Here is a 16,054-nt window from a genome sequence, read left to right as displayed (position 1 = left end):
TTTTTTTTAAGTGTAATTAAATAAGTATGATCCTGTACTTGAAGTTGTTTTTATCCTTGCTTATTTTCTTTAATATTTTCTCTGTTGGCTATCTTGTGAAATATGTTGTTTTTGCTAATATATAGATATATATCAGTTTGGATATACAGGTGAAAAGGATCTCTTGAACTTTCTTATGAAATTTATGGTCTTCTTGATTAATATGGTTTAAAATACTTAATGTTTTATTGGGGAACTAATCAATGGATAGTAGAAAGATATGAAATATTAAGGCTGTGTTTGGAATTGATCCTATTTTTATTTTCTACGTTTTTCAAAAATATAAAAATGAAAGCGTTTTGAAAATGAGGTTTAACGCAATAAAGACAAAAAATGAAAATAAAAATAATTTTTTAATTTAGTGTGAAATGATAGAGAAATGAAAAATGACTTTTAGTAATTTTTTATTTTTTATTTTTATTTTCTCTTCTCTCGAGCAGAGAGAGAAAAAAAGAGACATTAATGAGTTTTTTACACTAAAAATAATATTTTGATAAAACTACTAAACGCATTTTTAAAAATAATTTATGTCTGACATTAAAAATATTTTCATTTTCATTTTCATATAAAAATAAAATCATTTTAGAACGAGTTTCAAACGCGCCTTAATATTCTTAGATTTGGGGACTTGTGTATAAATTAATTTAAAGTATTTTACTTAGCTAATATTAATTATCAGTGCCTCTAAAACTGCACAGCTTAGTTTGTAGCACCTAAAAATATTAGGGGCTTAGTGTAGATTTTGATTACTGCCATTATCGAGGATATGTAGCTCTTTAATGACGCCTTGAAGGTTTGAACATGCTTTTACGTGCGTTCAAAGGCACTTAATTTCAGGTTCATGATTAAGAGACCATATGCATGAAAAACAAGTTTTTGTCTCTTCTGTTGGGATGTACATTTTGGCTGTGTTTGGAGTTGTTTTTGTTTTTATTTTTTTACATTTTTCAAGGAAAAAAATGAAAACGGGAGAGAAACGACATTTGACACAATTAAAAATAAAAAATAGAAATGAAAATAATTTTTTAGTTTAGTGTAAAATGAGAGAGATATGAAAAATAAATTTTAGTTATTTTTCATTTTTTGTTTTCGTTTTCTCCTCTCTTGAGTAGAGAGAGAGAAAGACAATGGATTTTTTTATACTAAAAATAATCTCTTAATAAACTACCAAACATATTTTTAAAAATAATTTTTATCTAAGATTGAAAACAGTTTTAAGGATAAGAAATAACCAAAAGAGGACTATTTAAGGCTGCAGTTACAATATAAGATGGAATTCGCACCCTTCTTGATTTTATTTCATGTAATTTGACCTCATAATTATCAACGATAAAATATTATTTTTAAATAAGCTATACAAATAAATATCCTAACTTCTTGATAGTTAGAATTCTTGGATTTTTTTTTACTAATGAGACTTGTAAGTTATCTCATTAATTGACGCTTGTACGATTCCCCAATTTTAAGAGCTAAAAGGGGATTAGCCCATTCCAGTTTTTCTAATTATAAACCAATATTATGTATTCATCGTAGGTATAGAATGTACTTCATTTAACGTGAAAACTTGAGAGTGTTTGGTTATGAGATTCATGCCACGATTCAAATTATGGTTCGTGATTTGTTACAGTATTTTTTCTCATAAAAAACACACATAAATTGAGAATGATTCTAAATCATAATTCTAAATCCATCAATCAAACGTCTACTTAGATGCTGTAAAATATATATGGATAAGACTGAACAAGAGATCAGTGACAATCCTTGGCTTCTTTAGTATTGGGATAAGGTAGTTGCGTTTTAAATGATTTATAATGGGCAAGAACCAAAAAAGAGGTCCATCTAACTAACACCACAAGAACTTCTAGTGTTCCACTGGATTTCTCGAGGTTATCAACCGCAAAGTTGAAAGCTCTGTACCAGATACAGATTTTCCCAACTACTACTGCATTTACTTTTTATCTTTCTTTTGGTTCCAAAAGGGAAAATAACTTCATCGTAAGCAATCAATTCGCCTTGTAGAACGTGAAGATAAATGATTTATAATGGGCAAGAACCAAAAAAGAGGTCCATCTAACTAACTACACAAGAACTTCTAGTGTTCCACTGGATTTCTCGAGGTTATCAACCGCAAAGTATGAAAGCTCTGTACCAGATACAGATTTTCCCAACTACTACTGCATTTACTTTTTATCTTCCTTTTGGTTCCAAAAGGGAAAATAACTTCATCGTAAGCAATCAATTCGCCTTGTAGAACGTGAAGGCGTTTTCAATTTTCATGAATCTTCACCAAACTCCTGGAAAAAAGTATATGAGAAAGAGGAAATGTAATTCCTAGATGATTTTTTTTCCATTGAGCTATAACAAGAGCGCAGTTATTCTGCATGTGTGTGTTAGTAGTTTGCAATATGGTATTTTAATCTTATTGATAGAGCAACTCCAATCTTGTTAATTATTTTATGTTTTTAATTAAAATAGTTAATAATTTAGTTAGAATTTAGTTTTTTGTATTATTTTATTGTTTCATACCTAATAAATACAAAGGCTCTTTTTTAAATTAAATAAAGTTATTTATAATTAAATTTAATAAATGCTAAAATAATTTATGCTTAGTTAAAATAAATAATATGATTTGAGTGACTCACTAAAAAGTTTATAGTTAAAATAACTTTCTAACTATTTTATCTTGAATTTAACTAAAAAATAGAGAATTTCCTTAGAGATGCTCTTAAATCACCTTATATTAACGCTGTGACAATGACAAAGGGGGTGTTTTCACAATTTAGAAAATTTTTTAGGTATTAGTGAACTGATTTTGATAAGATGGGATGATTTTGAAATGATTGGTAAAATATAAGGGATAAAGGAAACATTTTTCCTTTAATAGAATAATTGATCATACCACCTGAGCTCCTAAAGAAGATAAATATCAAAATCAGCATGAAGATCGCGAGTGACGAAAAAGGGCCTTTGAGTGATGGCGAGGACTAAAGATATATAGGGATGCGCAGGGATAAGAGGAGGAAGAGGAGGTTTGGTGTTATTTATGGAAGTTTGGGTGTGAATTAGATTATTAATTTCTTCTACGACCATTTCTTTTTATTCCTCCAACAAGTAGGATATGTGCCCACTTCTCCCAATAAACATGGGTGAATTAGAGGAATATTAATTTTAGAGAATTAATATTTGAATATAGTCCACAAAAAGATTTGAACTTAGAGTCCGTTTAGTTCGCTGATTCAAATTTTTAATTCGAGTTGAGATGTGACTTTATATGAGAACCTTTTACTGTAGGAAAAAAGTTAAATGTGACTGTTTCTGAGAATTTTTTACTATAATAAAATTTAAATTTTAAATTTAAATCGGTAAAATGAACAGAACATTAATTTATACATGAGTGATACAAGTGAATAATTAGACTTTCACTAATGTTTAAGAGAAGAATACTATCTTTAGAAAGTTGATAGTGAAATATACCGTTTTTAGAAAAAAAAATTTAAACTTAATTTACATTCGAGTAATAATTAGATTTCATAAGTGGAATGAGCAAAGCAAATTTTTTATTTTTTATTTTTTTTTTATTTTTTATTTTTATTTTTAAAGTGAGCAACGCAATTTTGAGGGTCATGGAGATCAGAAAATTGGAGAAAATTAAGGAAGTGTAAATTATATAATTTACCACCGTAAGTCACAGGCTTATTAATTATATATCCTTTAAAAAAACTCTTATCTCTTTTTAACTTCAGTCAAACATTTTGACTCTATTTTAAATGATAAAAACACCCCCCCAAAGCTTAATTTATTTGAGGTTTTATTCAGTTTATTAATTTAAATTAAGATGTAATTTTATGTGAAAATTTTTTATTATAATAAAAAATTAAAGAAATGTATATTTTTTATATTTGTTTATGATTTTAAATCATGATTCATAATTTTTTATAGTATTTTTCTCTCATAAAAAATACACGTAAAATGAAAATAATTCAGAATTATAATTCTAAATATATGAACCAAACGTCCACAAAATGTGAATTTTTATGAGAATTTTTAACTATAATAAAATTAAAATTAAAAACTTATATCAGTAAAATATACACGGTATTTATTTCTATCTCATTCTCTCTCCTCCCTCTCTCTCTCCTCAACCTCGTTTCTCTCTCTATTTGTCGCCTCTTCCTCTTCTCTCCCCTCTCTCTGCGTTCGCGACTGGCGGCCCCAGCCCAAACTCGCCCGGGCATAGCCGAATCTCGCCGGAGCATCTTTTTCTTCCCAGATTTCTCTCTCTCTTCTATCTGCTCTTCTCATCTCACGTCTCTCTCTCCCCTCTCTGCGCCTCCTTCTCTCTTCGCCGCTCTCTCTCACCTGCTCCGATTCACTCTCTCCCCTACTCAGGCGCCGCTCTCTCTCTCCTACCCCGCGCGCCTCTCTCTCTCTCCACGCCATCGAGACGAATCTCCCAAGCTTTTTTATTTTTTATTTTTTCTCTTTTCTTGAGCTTGGATTTCGTTCTGATTTTGCACTCAGCTGTAATTTTCTGGTTTTAGATGGGAAAAAAAATGAATGCTATTAATGAAAGTTAAATTTCTCAATTAGTCATCAAAAGTGATGTACTAATAATTCGGTCTCAAATAAGTAAAGAAAGCACTAAAAATTGCTTAAAAGAGTTTGCAAGCTTCATTCTGAATCTTAGCAAAATTACAAGCTTCCCAATGCTTCATTTTAGTGTGAAAATCTTGCATTACATGTAACATTTATTTTCCCAAAAATTTCTAGTAAAAATCTTTGGGCCCTTTTGAAATTTTGCACACCGGTTATACTTGAGTTGGTTAAAAAATGACGTGTGTGTTTAAAATGTAGCCCTTCAATTCTATTTCTAAAGGAACACTTTTTTTTTCTGAAGAACACAGAGCACAATAAGAATACCTTGTTGGCGAATCTTGGCACACTACTGCACAATGCATACACCAAGGTCTTGAAATGTCGTCGCAACTTCACCTTGAGGATCAGCCACCACTTCAGGCATTCCACTATCTCCAGAAGCAGATAGCTAAAAAAGAAAACAAAAATTGTATATGTGAAGTTGATCAAATTAGGTTTAATCTGGCTAGCAACATGTCATATTATTCAACACTATAGAATTGTAAAAAAATTAACGAGCCCAAAAACAATGTAAAGGAATTATTAAAGAGATTTCTCATGACATGAATGTGAGTAACCGGTAAGAAACCTGTCATGGGATGGGAGTTACAGTTGGTCTAATGGGAAGATCAAACAGATGAGGAATTCCAAACTGCTGCACAACCTGCAAAGGGTTGGTTGTACAATTGATTTTGGTTGTAATAAGTGTTCCCGGGCCATCAACATTTAGATTGTATATATATATATATATATATATATAAATATAAATAATTTTCTATCAGCAAGAAGCTACATCGTCGGAAAATTTGCATACCTGAGAGCCTGAACCTCTACCAAATGGGTAATATCGTTTTCACTATTGATATTTGAGTTTTGTTGTTTTTAGTGTTTTTTTTTTTTTTGGTAATTTGTTGTAGTTTCTAAATGACATTTATGTGTAAATACAAAAAGTTGGTGTTGATGATCTGTTTTTTGATATTTGTTTGTGCTCTTGTTAACATTCAAATCCATAGATATGACTTATTAGTAACATTCAAATGCACAGTTTTTTATTTGTGCACTTTTCTTCGTCGGATAGAGCTTTGTGAAAAATATCATGTTTAGTGATTTTCTATTTGTTATGAACTGGTCTAATGATTCTCCGTCTGATACGAGATAATACTTTTTGTTTCAGTTGAGATTTACAGGTTTGTCAAATCTTTTTTCATATTCAAACTAAGTCTAGTTTGATTTGCCATTTTTTAAAAAATTTTGTTTCTTAGTTTATGTTATTCTTCAATTTTCGTGCATCGGTTTTTTCGTTTCTTTGTTTCTTTCTTTTTTGAATCATCTGTAAGTGAATTTGCATGCTCGGACTATTAGTAATATAAGTGTTGATGTTAATATATGAGAAAGCCCTTTTCGGAGTACCATATGTGTTGATGTTAATGAGAGAGAAAGCCCTTGATGTTAAGATCTATTACTACTACGTATTTTTTCCTTTCTTTCTTTCTTTTTTGAATCATCTTCTAGACTATTAGCACTATGCATTTAAGAGACTGAAAAGAGATCTTGATAGAATTTCCGTTTTTCTAGCGAATGGAAAAGAGATTGTTCATATAGTGCTAAAGGTAACATCAAGGGAATCATAAATTCTATTAATGAACTCTTGCCGATCAAGTCTTTGATTTGTAAGTCATGGGACATTGTCTTTTTCTGTGTGTGTATTTATGATGCTTACACTAATGGTTAAACAAAAACAAACACCAGTATGTTTGGCGCAACCAGACCAAAATGGAATTCTTCATATTAATGAAATACTGATGCAGTGTTGTCCTAAAGGCACTTAATAGTTTGACAGATTATAGATCATATTATGAATCATAGTTTGACAGACTATGGATCATAATCTGACAAATTATGTCCAGTGCCGGCTATTGGAAGCCCGCCGACAGGTGTAACCTATAAGACTGGGTCATAGCTTGGCATGAGTCGTAACCTGACTGACTATGAGTCATAGCATGACAGACATAACCTATCAGACTATGGGTCATAGTCTGGCAGACTATGGTCGGTGAGCCGCCAGAGACACGCTGGACGACTACTGGAGTTCTGCCTCTAGTCACCAGAGACCTCGCTACCGGCTGTCGAAGACACCCAGGACGACTGTCGGAGTTTCGTCGCCGGCAGCCAGAGCTCCGCTGCTAGTTGGCGATCGAAAAGAGCCAACATCTTGTAAATACTTTTGAGGGTATTTTAGTAATCTATATATTAGGTCTTTTATTAGTCTTAGTCTAAAGGAATAGAAAAAAAAAGATTAACATTTGAGGGTTAATAATTGTTTAGTGATCCATTTTGAGAGGTAATTGTAAAAATCTTGTGAGGCTTATCTCTTTTGTTGAAGGGCCAATAAGCCCAAACTGATTCATCAATACACCACACGCACTTTGAAAAAATAAAAAATTTATTTAAGTGTATGAGTTTATATTTTTATATTTTATTTTTTTATTAGTATAATTATTTGACTATAAAAATTATGAATCAAGAGTAAATAGTAAAAATTTTGACCTATATAATTTTAAGGGATATTTATTAAAATTGCTCATTTTGTACTGATTCATCAATTTTGTTATTTGCTCCATTCTCCTTTTTTGTTTTTTGTTTTTTGCTAATCAATTCAATACACTTTTGTTACTTAAATACGTAAGTTGGATTTTTACTATTGATTTGTACCTTTTTATTAATATAGTTATTTAACTAAAAATAATATTAATAAAAAATAAGAAGTAAAAATTAAGATTTATGCATCTTTAAGAGGTATTTCTCAAGATTGCTTAAAAAAAAAAATTCATGTGATGCTTTGGCCAATTGGAAGCCTAATTGGAAGAGGAAGGCACTGAAAGGAGTCATAGTTGAGCTGTAAATTGTAATTCTACTCTTTTACGAGTTCTTTCCATGTGAGAATTACGAAACAAATTAAACTTTCCTAATTCTTTGGCCAAATCGAAAGTAGAGTTTACAAGAATTATACATGTTTATCATCAATATCACTCTTGACTACTCTCTTTCTCTCTTAGTTAAGGAGTACTTTTAGCAGGGACCCACCAGTGTGAAGTTTAATCTAATAAGAGCTCCTCATCACCAGGTGATTCTATTGGCTATTCAGTATTCACTGCTTTAAGTATTTATTTATTTATTTTTAAAGGTCAATTTGTTTTTGGCTGCGTTGTTATAAAAATTAGCATCAACTGAGGTTTATATACTATTATCATATGAATGTTGAAGAGTGTAATTTGGATAAGAATTTCCTTCTCACAAAAAAAAAAAAAAAAAAAAAAAACTTGATAATCATAGTTACTTAAAAAAAAAGTTAGTTAAAAAAAAGTTAACTTTGACCTTCCCTTCTCAGACGTTAGAAAATTAGAAAAAACGTGTGTGGAAGTGGAACTACAAAAATCAGAGAGTCGAAAAAGAAAGCCCAATGTCCTTTGGACTCAAATCACAATTTGCTAAGAATTTTCTCATAAGGTGACCCCAATTGACTTTCACATATTTGGTGTTGTTCCTTCACTGGATCAAAAGGTTGTTTAAATAGACCACCTCAAAAGGAAAACAAATGAAAATATAATAAATCAAGTAGACAAATCAACAATCCCACTTACTCAAAAAAAAAAAAAAAAAATCAACAATCCCACTTTCATGGAAACTTCAAGTGCATGAAAAATAAGGTTCGTGGAAAGTCAGGGCAATAGTGGGCCGCCCACTATGTGGATTATGATATTTTCTTTTAATTGATTATGATATTTTCTTTAAAATAGCTCAAGTGGTCAAATCGGAAAACATGCATATTCCTGGAAAATCCAACATAAATCTAAAGAAAAAGCAGGCCCTCAAATATATTATATAATCTTTTTCCTGAAAAAACTAGAAATTTCCCTTATATTGTTTTGGCGGTGACCATTTCTTCCTCTTATTTTATTTTATTTTATTTTTCAAAAACTATAAATCCAAAATGGACAAGAGTATAAGACAAGGAAAAGCAGCCACAAAATATTTGAAAAAATACCCATATTTTCATCCTCCTTTTTTTTTATTGTTATTATTTTTTCTCTACCACCTTCCTTCACGACCCGTTGTTGGGCAACACACAAGCACCTTCCCTTAACTTCCTTTCCTTTTCCCCAGTCTTCAAGGCTGACCAAATTTGATGTCTGCAAACTTCAATTATGTGACCAAATATTTTGGTCTATAAAACCCATTTCCCTCCTCTTCATTTTCCTCACAAGCAATCAATGTAAGCCTTCCTCTATTACAACTACTAACCAAAAACACTTTTTATTTCCTTAAACGCTTCAGGCACTAGAGGAATTGTGTTTAGTTCCCACTTCTCAGGTAGTACTTTTGTTTTGATACAGGTATAAAGAAACAGCCATGTTCAATAACATGTACAACTTTATTTCTATGGAGAAGACTCAATCAGATAATAGCACGCCACTTATCGCAATATTGCTGCTTTTGTTACAACTATTTTTCATGATATTTCCAAGCTTGGTTCACATCATAGAAAAGTTTTTCCCAAGCTTCTTCAAGTCTTATGTCCAGTCCGACTTGGTTTATGCCAACTCGAATATTCGGGTTAAGAAAGGCTTGGATACCGAGTTGATCCACAAGGCAGTTTCTCATGTCAACAAGAGAGATGGTGATGATCATGAAGATGGGAGGATGAGAAGAGAAGATGTGGAGATGGTGATGGGGAAGTTTGGAATTTTTTGCAGCCGGGATAGCGAGGAACTGCGCGAGTCTTTCGGTTCCGATGAGCTTTCATCGCTGTTTGACGAGAGTGAGCCGAGTTTGGAGGAGGTCAAGGAAGCTTTTGATGTGTTTGATAAGAATAGAGACGGTTTCATTGATGCAAAGGAGTTGCAGGGAGTTTTGTGCATATTGGGCTTGAAGGAAGGATCAGAGCTTGAAGACTGCAAGAAGATGATCAGGAACTTTGACATAAACAGAGATGGAAAGATAGATTTCAATGAATTTGTGAAATTTATGGAGACCACTTTTTGCTGAATTTATTCTTTTTTTACTCTGTTTTTTGTTTTTTTTCCCCAATATCTAGTAAAAATATTATATTTGAAACTATGAGATGTTTGTTGCAATAATTCTTGCAGAAATTGTTCATTCTTTTCCAGTAACTGCCTAAAAAGGTTCCACATGGAACATACCTTTTGTATATAGGGCATTAAGAACGCAGATGAGCCTGTTTCACTTTTCAGCATAAAAATAAAATAGCATGGTCAAGAAATACAAAATAATGTATTGCAACAAAGAATTTACTATACAAAAGCAAGTAATATCCCTATTTTTCTTTTGACACTAATTAACGAATAAGATTATACAGTTTTTCGCTTAGCTATGGTCTTTATCATTAATACCAAAAGAGGGAAAATAAAAAATTTGCAATTCTCACAAACTCGGAGAATTTTGATAGGACTAAAAGTAAAATCTGCAAAAGAAGCTAATTGCCATGTTTGGAATTATTATTGTTTTTATTTTTCATGTTTTCCGAGAAAAAAATGAAAATGATTCTAAAACGGCATTTGGCACAATTAAAGACAAAAAACGAAAATGAAAACGATTTTTTGGTTTAGTGTAAAATGGGGGAAAATGAAAAACGATTTTTAGTCGTTTTTCATTTTTCATTTTTGTTTTCTCCTCTCTCGATGAGAGAGAGAGAGAGAGAAAGACATTAAGGAGTTTTTTTATATTGAAAATAATCTCTTGATAAAACTACCAAATACATTTTTAAAAATGATTTCTATCTGAGATTGAAAACGTTTTCATTTTCATTTTTATACAAAAAACAAAATAATTTTGAAACGATTTCTAAACGCGCATGTCCAAGCTGCTGGAATCAAGAAATTTTGGCCTGCTTAAAAGGGCAATCCAGCAGGGCACTTGTTTTCTAAAACTTCAGCTCTAGTCTCGCCGTGGTGACTCAAGTAAACCCTGTGCCATAGTTCCACAATCTGAAAGACAAAAAACTTGACAATCTTTCTAACCCACAAGAAAATGCAGTTGGGTTGTAAGAAACTCAAAAACTGTAGAAAGACTGCATGATAGTCAAGAGTCTTGGTGACTCTGACATGAAGGCTAACTCTATGATGTGCAATTTTGCTGCTATAACTTAAAAATTCAAATTATCACCAGTAATCTGCACAAGAACAGTGCCCATCTTTGAAGTGGTGGAAACGATTCGCATCTCTAACAATAATTACTCTATTAGTGAGTTTCGAAATCAGTTTCACTGCAGTATGGCAGTCATCACACATCCTAAGGTTCTTAATAACACGGATGGGCGCTTCAGAAGGCGTTTTCATTAGGCCATATGCTATGGCCAACTTTTCACTGTGATAACTGAGAAAATCTTCTTTCTGCTCATCCTCTACATCATGCAATACCGCAGTAATATCTGGTACATACCCCAATAGTTTAATCTTGGCCAACAGCTCCGCTACTTTCTTGTAAATTTGTCTAGACTCGGGGTGGGAGTTATCCTCTGAAACAAAGACATGGGCAGTGTCTTTTATCTCCACCCAGCCCAGCTCACTCCAGGCTCCTTCTCGATGTTCCTTTCCCTCATAAGTTTTCGAATCTTCACAACTCCGTCCCATCTCCTCGCTTTAGCATACATATTCGACAAAAGTAGATATGTTCCCACATCATTAGGGTCCATCTGCACAACAATTTCGGCAACTCGCTTGCCTAAACCATAATTTCGATGCAGAAAACAAGCATCGAGTAAAGTGCGCCAGGCAATAACGTCCCACTTGACCGATACAGAGCTCATGTAGTTCTTGGCTTCATCAAGCAGTCCAGCCCTGCTCAAAAGCCCAACAATGCATGTATAGTGCTCCACTCCAGGTTCAATTCCAAATTGTTTCATTACTCGATTCAGATAATCGAACCCTTGTTGGACAAGACCCAGATGGGCACAAGCAGAGAGAACGGCTACAAAAGTTATGTAGTTAGGATGATCTCCAGCAGTCAGCATGTCTTGGAACACATGTAGAGCTTTCTTTCCAAGCCCATGATGGGAATACCCCGAGATCATCACATTCCATGTCACGGCGTTTCGATATTGTATGTCTGAGAACACTTCATTTGCTGCTTCAATGTTGCCACTCTTGGCATACATATTGATCAGTGCATTTCCAACAATGACATGATCCTTGAAACCCGACTTATCGGCACAGGCATGTAACAGCGCTCCACGTCTCAGCGCGGACAAAGAAGCGCTCGAGTTCAACAACACAGCAAAAGTATACTCATTTGGACTAACATCTTCAAGTTTCATTTTCACGAAAAGGTTGAATGCTTCCTCAAAGTACCCGTTTTGGAAATAGGCAGCCATGATTGTCGTCCAGGAGACAACAGTACGATTTCGCAAGTGCTCAAAAATATTCACCGCATTTACAAGCTTTCCACATTTCCCATACATATCCATGATCGCACTGTTAACAAAGGCATCAGACTCAATGTCGGTCTTCAACATCCGGCAGTGAACTTGCAAACCTAATCTCAAAATTCTAAGACTAGAACTAAGGCCAAAAACGGTAACATAAGTAACACTATCCCACACCACATCCTCCCTCATAATCAACCTTAAAACTTCTGTTGCTTCCTTTAGATGCCCTTCTTCTAATAGCCCATCTAATACAGAATTATAAGAGAAAACATCATAACCCGGAACTGTACTAAAAACCCGCATAGCGCCTTTCACATCCGAACACCTCAAATACATGTGAACAAGGGCATTCTTCACATGCTGATGAAACACCAATCCAGACTTCAACACATAGCCATGACACTGCTTGCCCTCCTCAACTCTCACACTATCAGAACATGACGAAAGAACAGTGGTCAACACAAACTCATTCGGACGATTATAGTCCGCCGAAACCATACTCTTGAACAAGCCAAGAACTTCCAAGGCAAGCCCTTCATGCAAATACCCGGCCATCAAGGAGCTCCAAGAAACGACATTTCTCAGGCGCATACTATCAAACAGTTGGCGAGCAACCGAAAGTCGACCACATTTCTCGTAGAGATTTATAAGGGAATTTGTTTGGACCAAATTGCTATGACTGGAGACTTTATCTGTAACTACGACATGGGCATGGATTTGTTTCCCAACTTTCAGGTTTTTATTGTCAGCTGCTAATTTCAAAAGCCTAACTGGGTCTTCCACAAGAGAGAAGAGTTTGTCCTTGGGAGCTCTTGAAATAGGCATTGGTGGAATGCTCTTAAAAGTCTTACTATCACTTGCCCATGTGTAGAATGAGTCCTAACTCAGATAGGTTATTTAAAAAATAAAAAAAATAAAAACATAAAAAACCAACCTAGCTGTAAATTCAACCTTTGTATGTCAACGTTGGATGAATTCTTATGGGATGTTTAGAAGAGGGATTTATGCCATGATTCGAATCATGGTTCGTGACTTGTTACAGTATTTTCTCTCATAAAAAACACACGTAAAATGAAAATAGTTATGAATCCATGAACCAAATGTTAGTTTTGTTTTAGATAAAATAATGTTGGCATTCTTAAAAATTTTTTTTAATTTAAAAGGTAATCTTGATAAGTACTTTTTAAAAGTACATGTGTTAAAATTTTTACCATTTATTTTTAATTCATAACATTTTTAGTTAAATAATTACATTAATAAAAAATATTTATCCAGAGAATAAATAAAAGTTCGGACTCAACAAGGCCCGATCCAGGCCCAGGTCTGATTAATCCAACACAGGCCCAAGTCCTGACCCTGACTCAAAACATTCGTCCTGACCTTGGATCTGATACATATTCTAGGACTCTGTACATATATAGTAAAATTTAAATAATAGAGTTTAAATACAGTAAAATTTTTAAAATACTAACACAATGTACTAAAGATTTTAATAGTATGTTAACGTACAATACGATGTTCATTTATAGTCGACCAAACATGAACTCCAAGCCGAAGACTAGGCACAACAAAAACACAAACATGTGAATTTCTAGCATTGGATTATGAGAGAATTATTGATGTATGAGACTTAGGGGTTGTTTGGTTGGGGATTCGTATCTTGATTTGAATTATGGTTTATAGTTCGCTATAGTGTTTTCTCTCATAAAAAATACACGTAAATCAAAAATTATTTTAATCTCACGATTCTAATCCATAAACCAAACGTCTTCTTAAATTTTACCATTTTTTAATTAATATGTTTTTACTAATATAATTATTAAACTAAAAGAATATTAATAAAAAATAAAAAGGTAAAATTTTACACTTATACATCTCTCCGTAAATTATCGGCTACAGTAGGCCCCATACCTAGCATGGGCCTGTATGTGCTGTCAAATCAAAATCTCAAGTTTGCGACACCAAAACAAAATCCACATTCCACACTAGATAAGATATTATCGTGTAAACCAGAGTCAATACCACTTTTAGTTTAATTTACTGAACTTATTTTTATGGATAAACAAGCTCAACTTTTTAAATAATAATAATAATGATATATTGGATTATTAGCTTTCTAAGATTATGTACTCGTTTGGTTTGCTAATTAAAATTTTATTAGTTTAAACTTTTTAATTTAAACAGAAAAATTTAAACTGTATGATTTAAATTATAGTTTGAATTGACGTTTTGATTGTAGTTAAAGTTTTAATTTAAACAGAAAAATTGTGACGTTTAGTAAGAGAATTCGTACCCTGATTCGAATCATTGTTCATGGTTCGCTACAGTATTTTTTCTCACAAAAAATACACGTAAATAAAAAATGATTCTAATCTATGAACTAAACGTCTCTTGAATTTCTATTTAGTAGGTGTGAAAAGCAGAGAGAATGAGCACTTTTCACTGTTTAAAATTATTTAAACGGTTAAACTTGAGAGAAAATTAAACTCTAAATTTAACTGTTTAACTTAATTCAAACATAAAATATAATTTAAACTACATACTTACTAATTATCAGTTTAAACTGTATTAACTATTCAAACTAAATTGAATTGAAATAAAATAGTAAAATAAACAGAGTTATATTTCGCCAGTTGACCGAATCACTCTGGAGCAATGGGCCCAACCAAGGGTCCATGAAGACAAGAAATTTCCATTTCACTTTTGCAGCTAAGCAAGCTGTATAGCACCATTGGGGAACAGGGTTTGGCCTTCTTTTCCTCTCTCACGAGTCAATATTTAACATTAACTTCATAGGACCTACTGCTTCCTGTACGGAGTCACTCAAATCAACACACCAACAACATATACATACATATATATATATATATATATATCTTCTTCCTTATCTTCACATCAATGTTATAAGCCCAAAATCAATGCAATATACGCGCTTAACTGTCCAGGAACCACGCTTCCCTGTATCCCTATCTTTGTGACAAAGGTGCAATGGACAGCTCTGGTGTTGGATAACAGCTTTGCCTAGATGCTTAGCATGTGGTGGTGGCGACTCCATGATGTGAAATGGATCGTCAATGCAAAATGCAGGCTATCTTGCAGAGTGTAGGGCTTTCTCTATCCTACTAAAACGTGATACGACAGTTGTTAAACACAATATTGATTCTGAATGAATAAAAATTTTTAGTGTCACATCGCGTTTTTCACTTTTAAATACTACGTTAAGAACCACACATATATATATATATATATATATCTATTGCTAATGATTTTTTTTCTTAAATGGTATATAACACATAATTCTCCCAAGTTGTTTGAGCAAAAGTACCAAAGAGTGCTAGAAAATAAAAATAAAAGAAAAGATCAAGAGTGCTGCTAGCACGAGTTCAAATATATATATATATACAGTGATCAACGAGGTCGGATTCACTCAATTCAATTAGCATAATAATGTGAGAAGCACTCGTGAGATTGGCTTAAGAGAACAGGTAATATAGCAACCCCTCTTGGCAAATGCAAAGCATATAGTTTTAGCTCTCATTTATTTTGCAGATTCGAGTTTTCAATTCGAGTTAAAATGTGATATTTTTTGAGAATTTTTCACTGTAACTGAAAAAGTTAGATGTGATATTTTTTAAGAATTTTTAACTGTAAAAATTTAAAATTAAAAACTCAAATCGATAAAATAAATGAAGTCTTATTACCATTAAGAGGCCGTAATATTAACGCACCCAAAAAAATCTTTATTTTTTAGAGTTTGAATTACATTCACACGAAAAGTGTACACCCATGGTCGTAAGTACATGACTCTAATTAATACAAGGGTGGTCTTACCCTATGAGTGAGACCTGCGCTATGATTGTAAATTGAGTCATAATTCACAAAACAAATTCAGTAATTAAAAGGTATTTAATATGAAAATTCGTGTCATGATTTAAA

The 16,054-nt window shown here is 32.8% G+C and overlaps 2 protein-coding genes across 2 annotated transcripts; one reads left to right on the top strand and one right to left on the bottom strand.

Moving 5' to 3' along the window:
- The first annotated feature begins 8,845 nt into the window (after nt 1-8,845).
- LOC21396754 (probable calcium-binding protein CML45) lies at nt 8,846-9,984 on the top strand. Its single transcript, XM_010089837.2, has one exon. The coding sequence runs from the start codon at nt 9,085-9,087 to the stop codon at nt 9,718-9,720; it is 636 nt and encodes a 211-aa protein (XP_010088139.2). The 5' UTR covers nt 8,846-9,084; the 3' UTR covers nt 9,721-9,984.
- A 757-nt stretch (nt 9,985-10,741) lies between these two features.
- On the bottom strand, nt 10,742-12,969 carry LOC21396753 (pentatricopeptide repeat-containing protein At5g39680). The gene is given in 2 exon segments (XM_024169587.1): nt 10,742-11,243; nt 11,246-12,969. Coding segments are annotated over 2 exon segments (2,088 nt in total). The 5' UTR covers nt 12,944-12,969; the 3' UTR covers nt 10,742-10,853.
- Nucleotides 12,970-16,054: the final 3,085 nt, after the last annotated feature.

The sequence above is a fragment of the Morus notabilis genome, unplaced genomic scaffold (assembly GCF_000414095.1).
Source record: "Morus notabilis unplaced genomic scaffold, ASM41409v2 Scaffold897, whole genome shotgun sequence".
In the NCBI taxonomy this organism is placed as follows: domain Eukaryota; kingdom Viridiplantae; phylum Streptophyta; class Magnoliopsida; order Rosales; family Moraceae; genus Morus; species Morus notabilis.
This window is presented reverse-complemented; position numbering and strand designations above follow the sequence as displayed.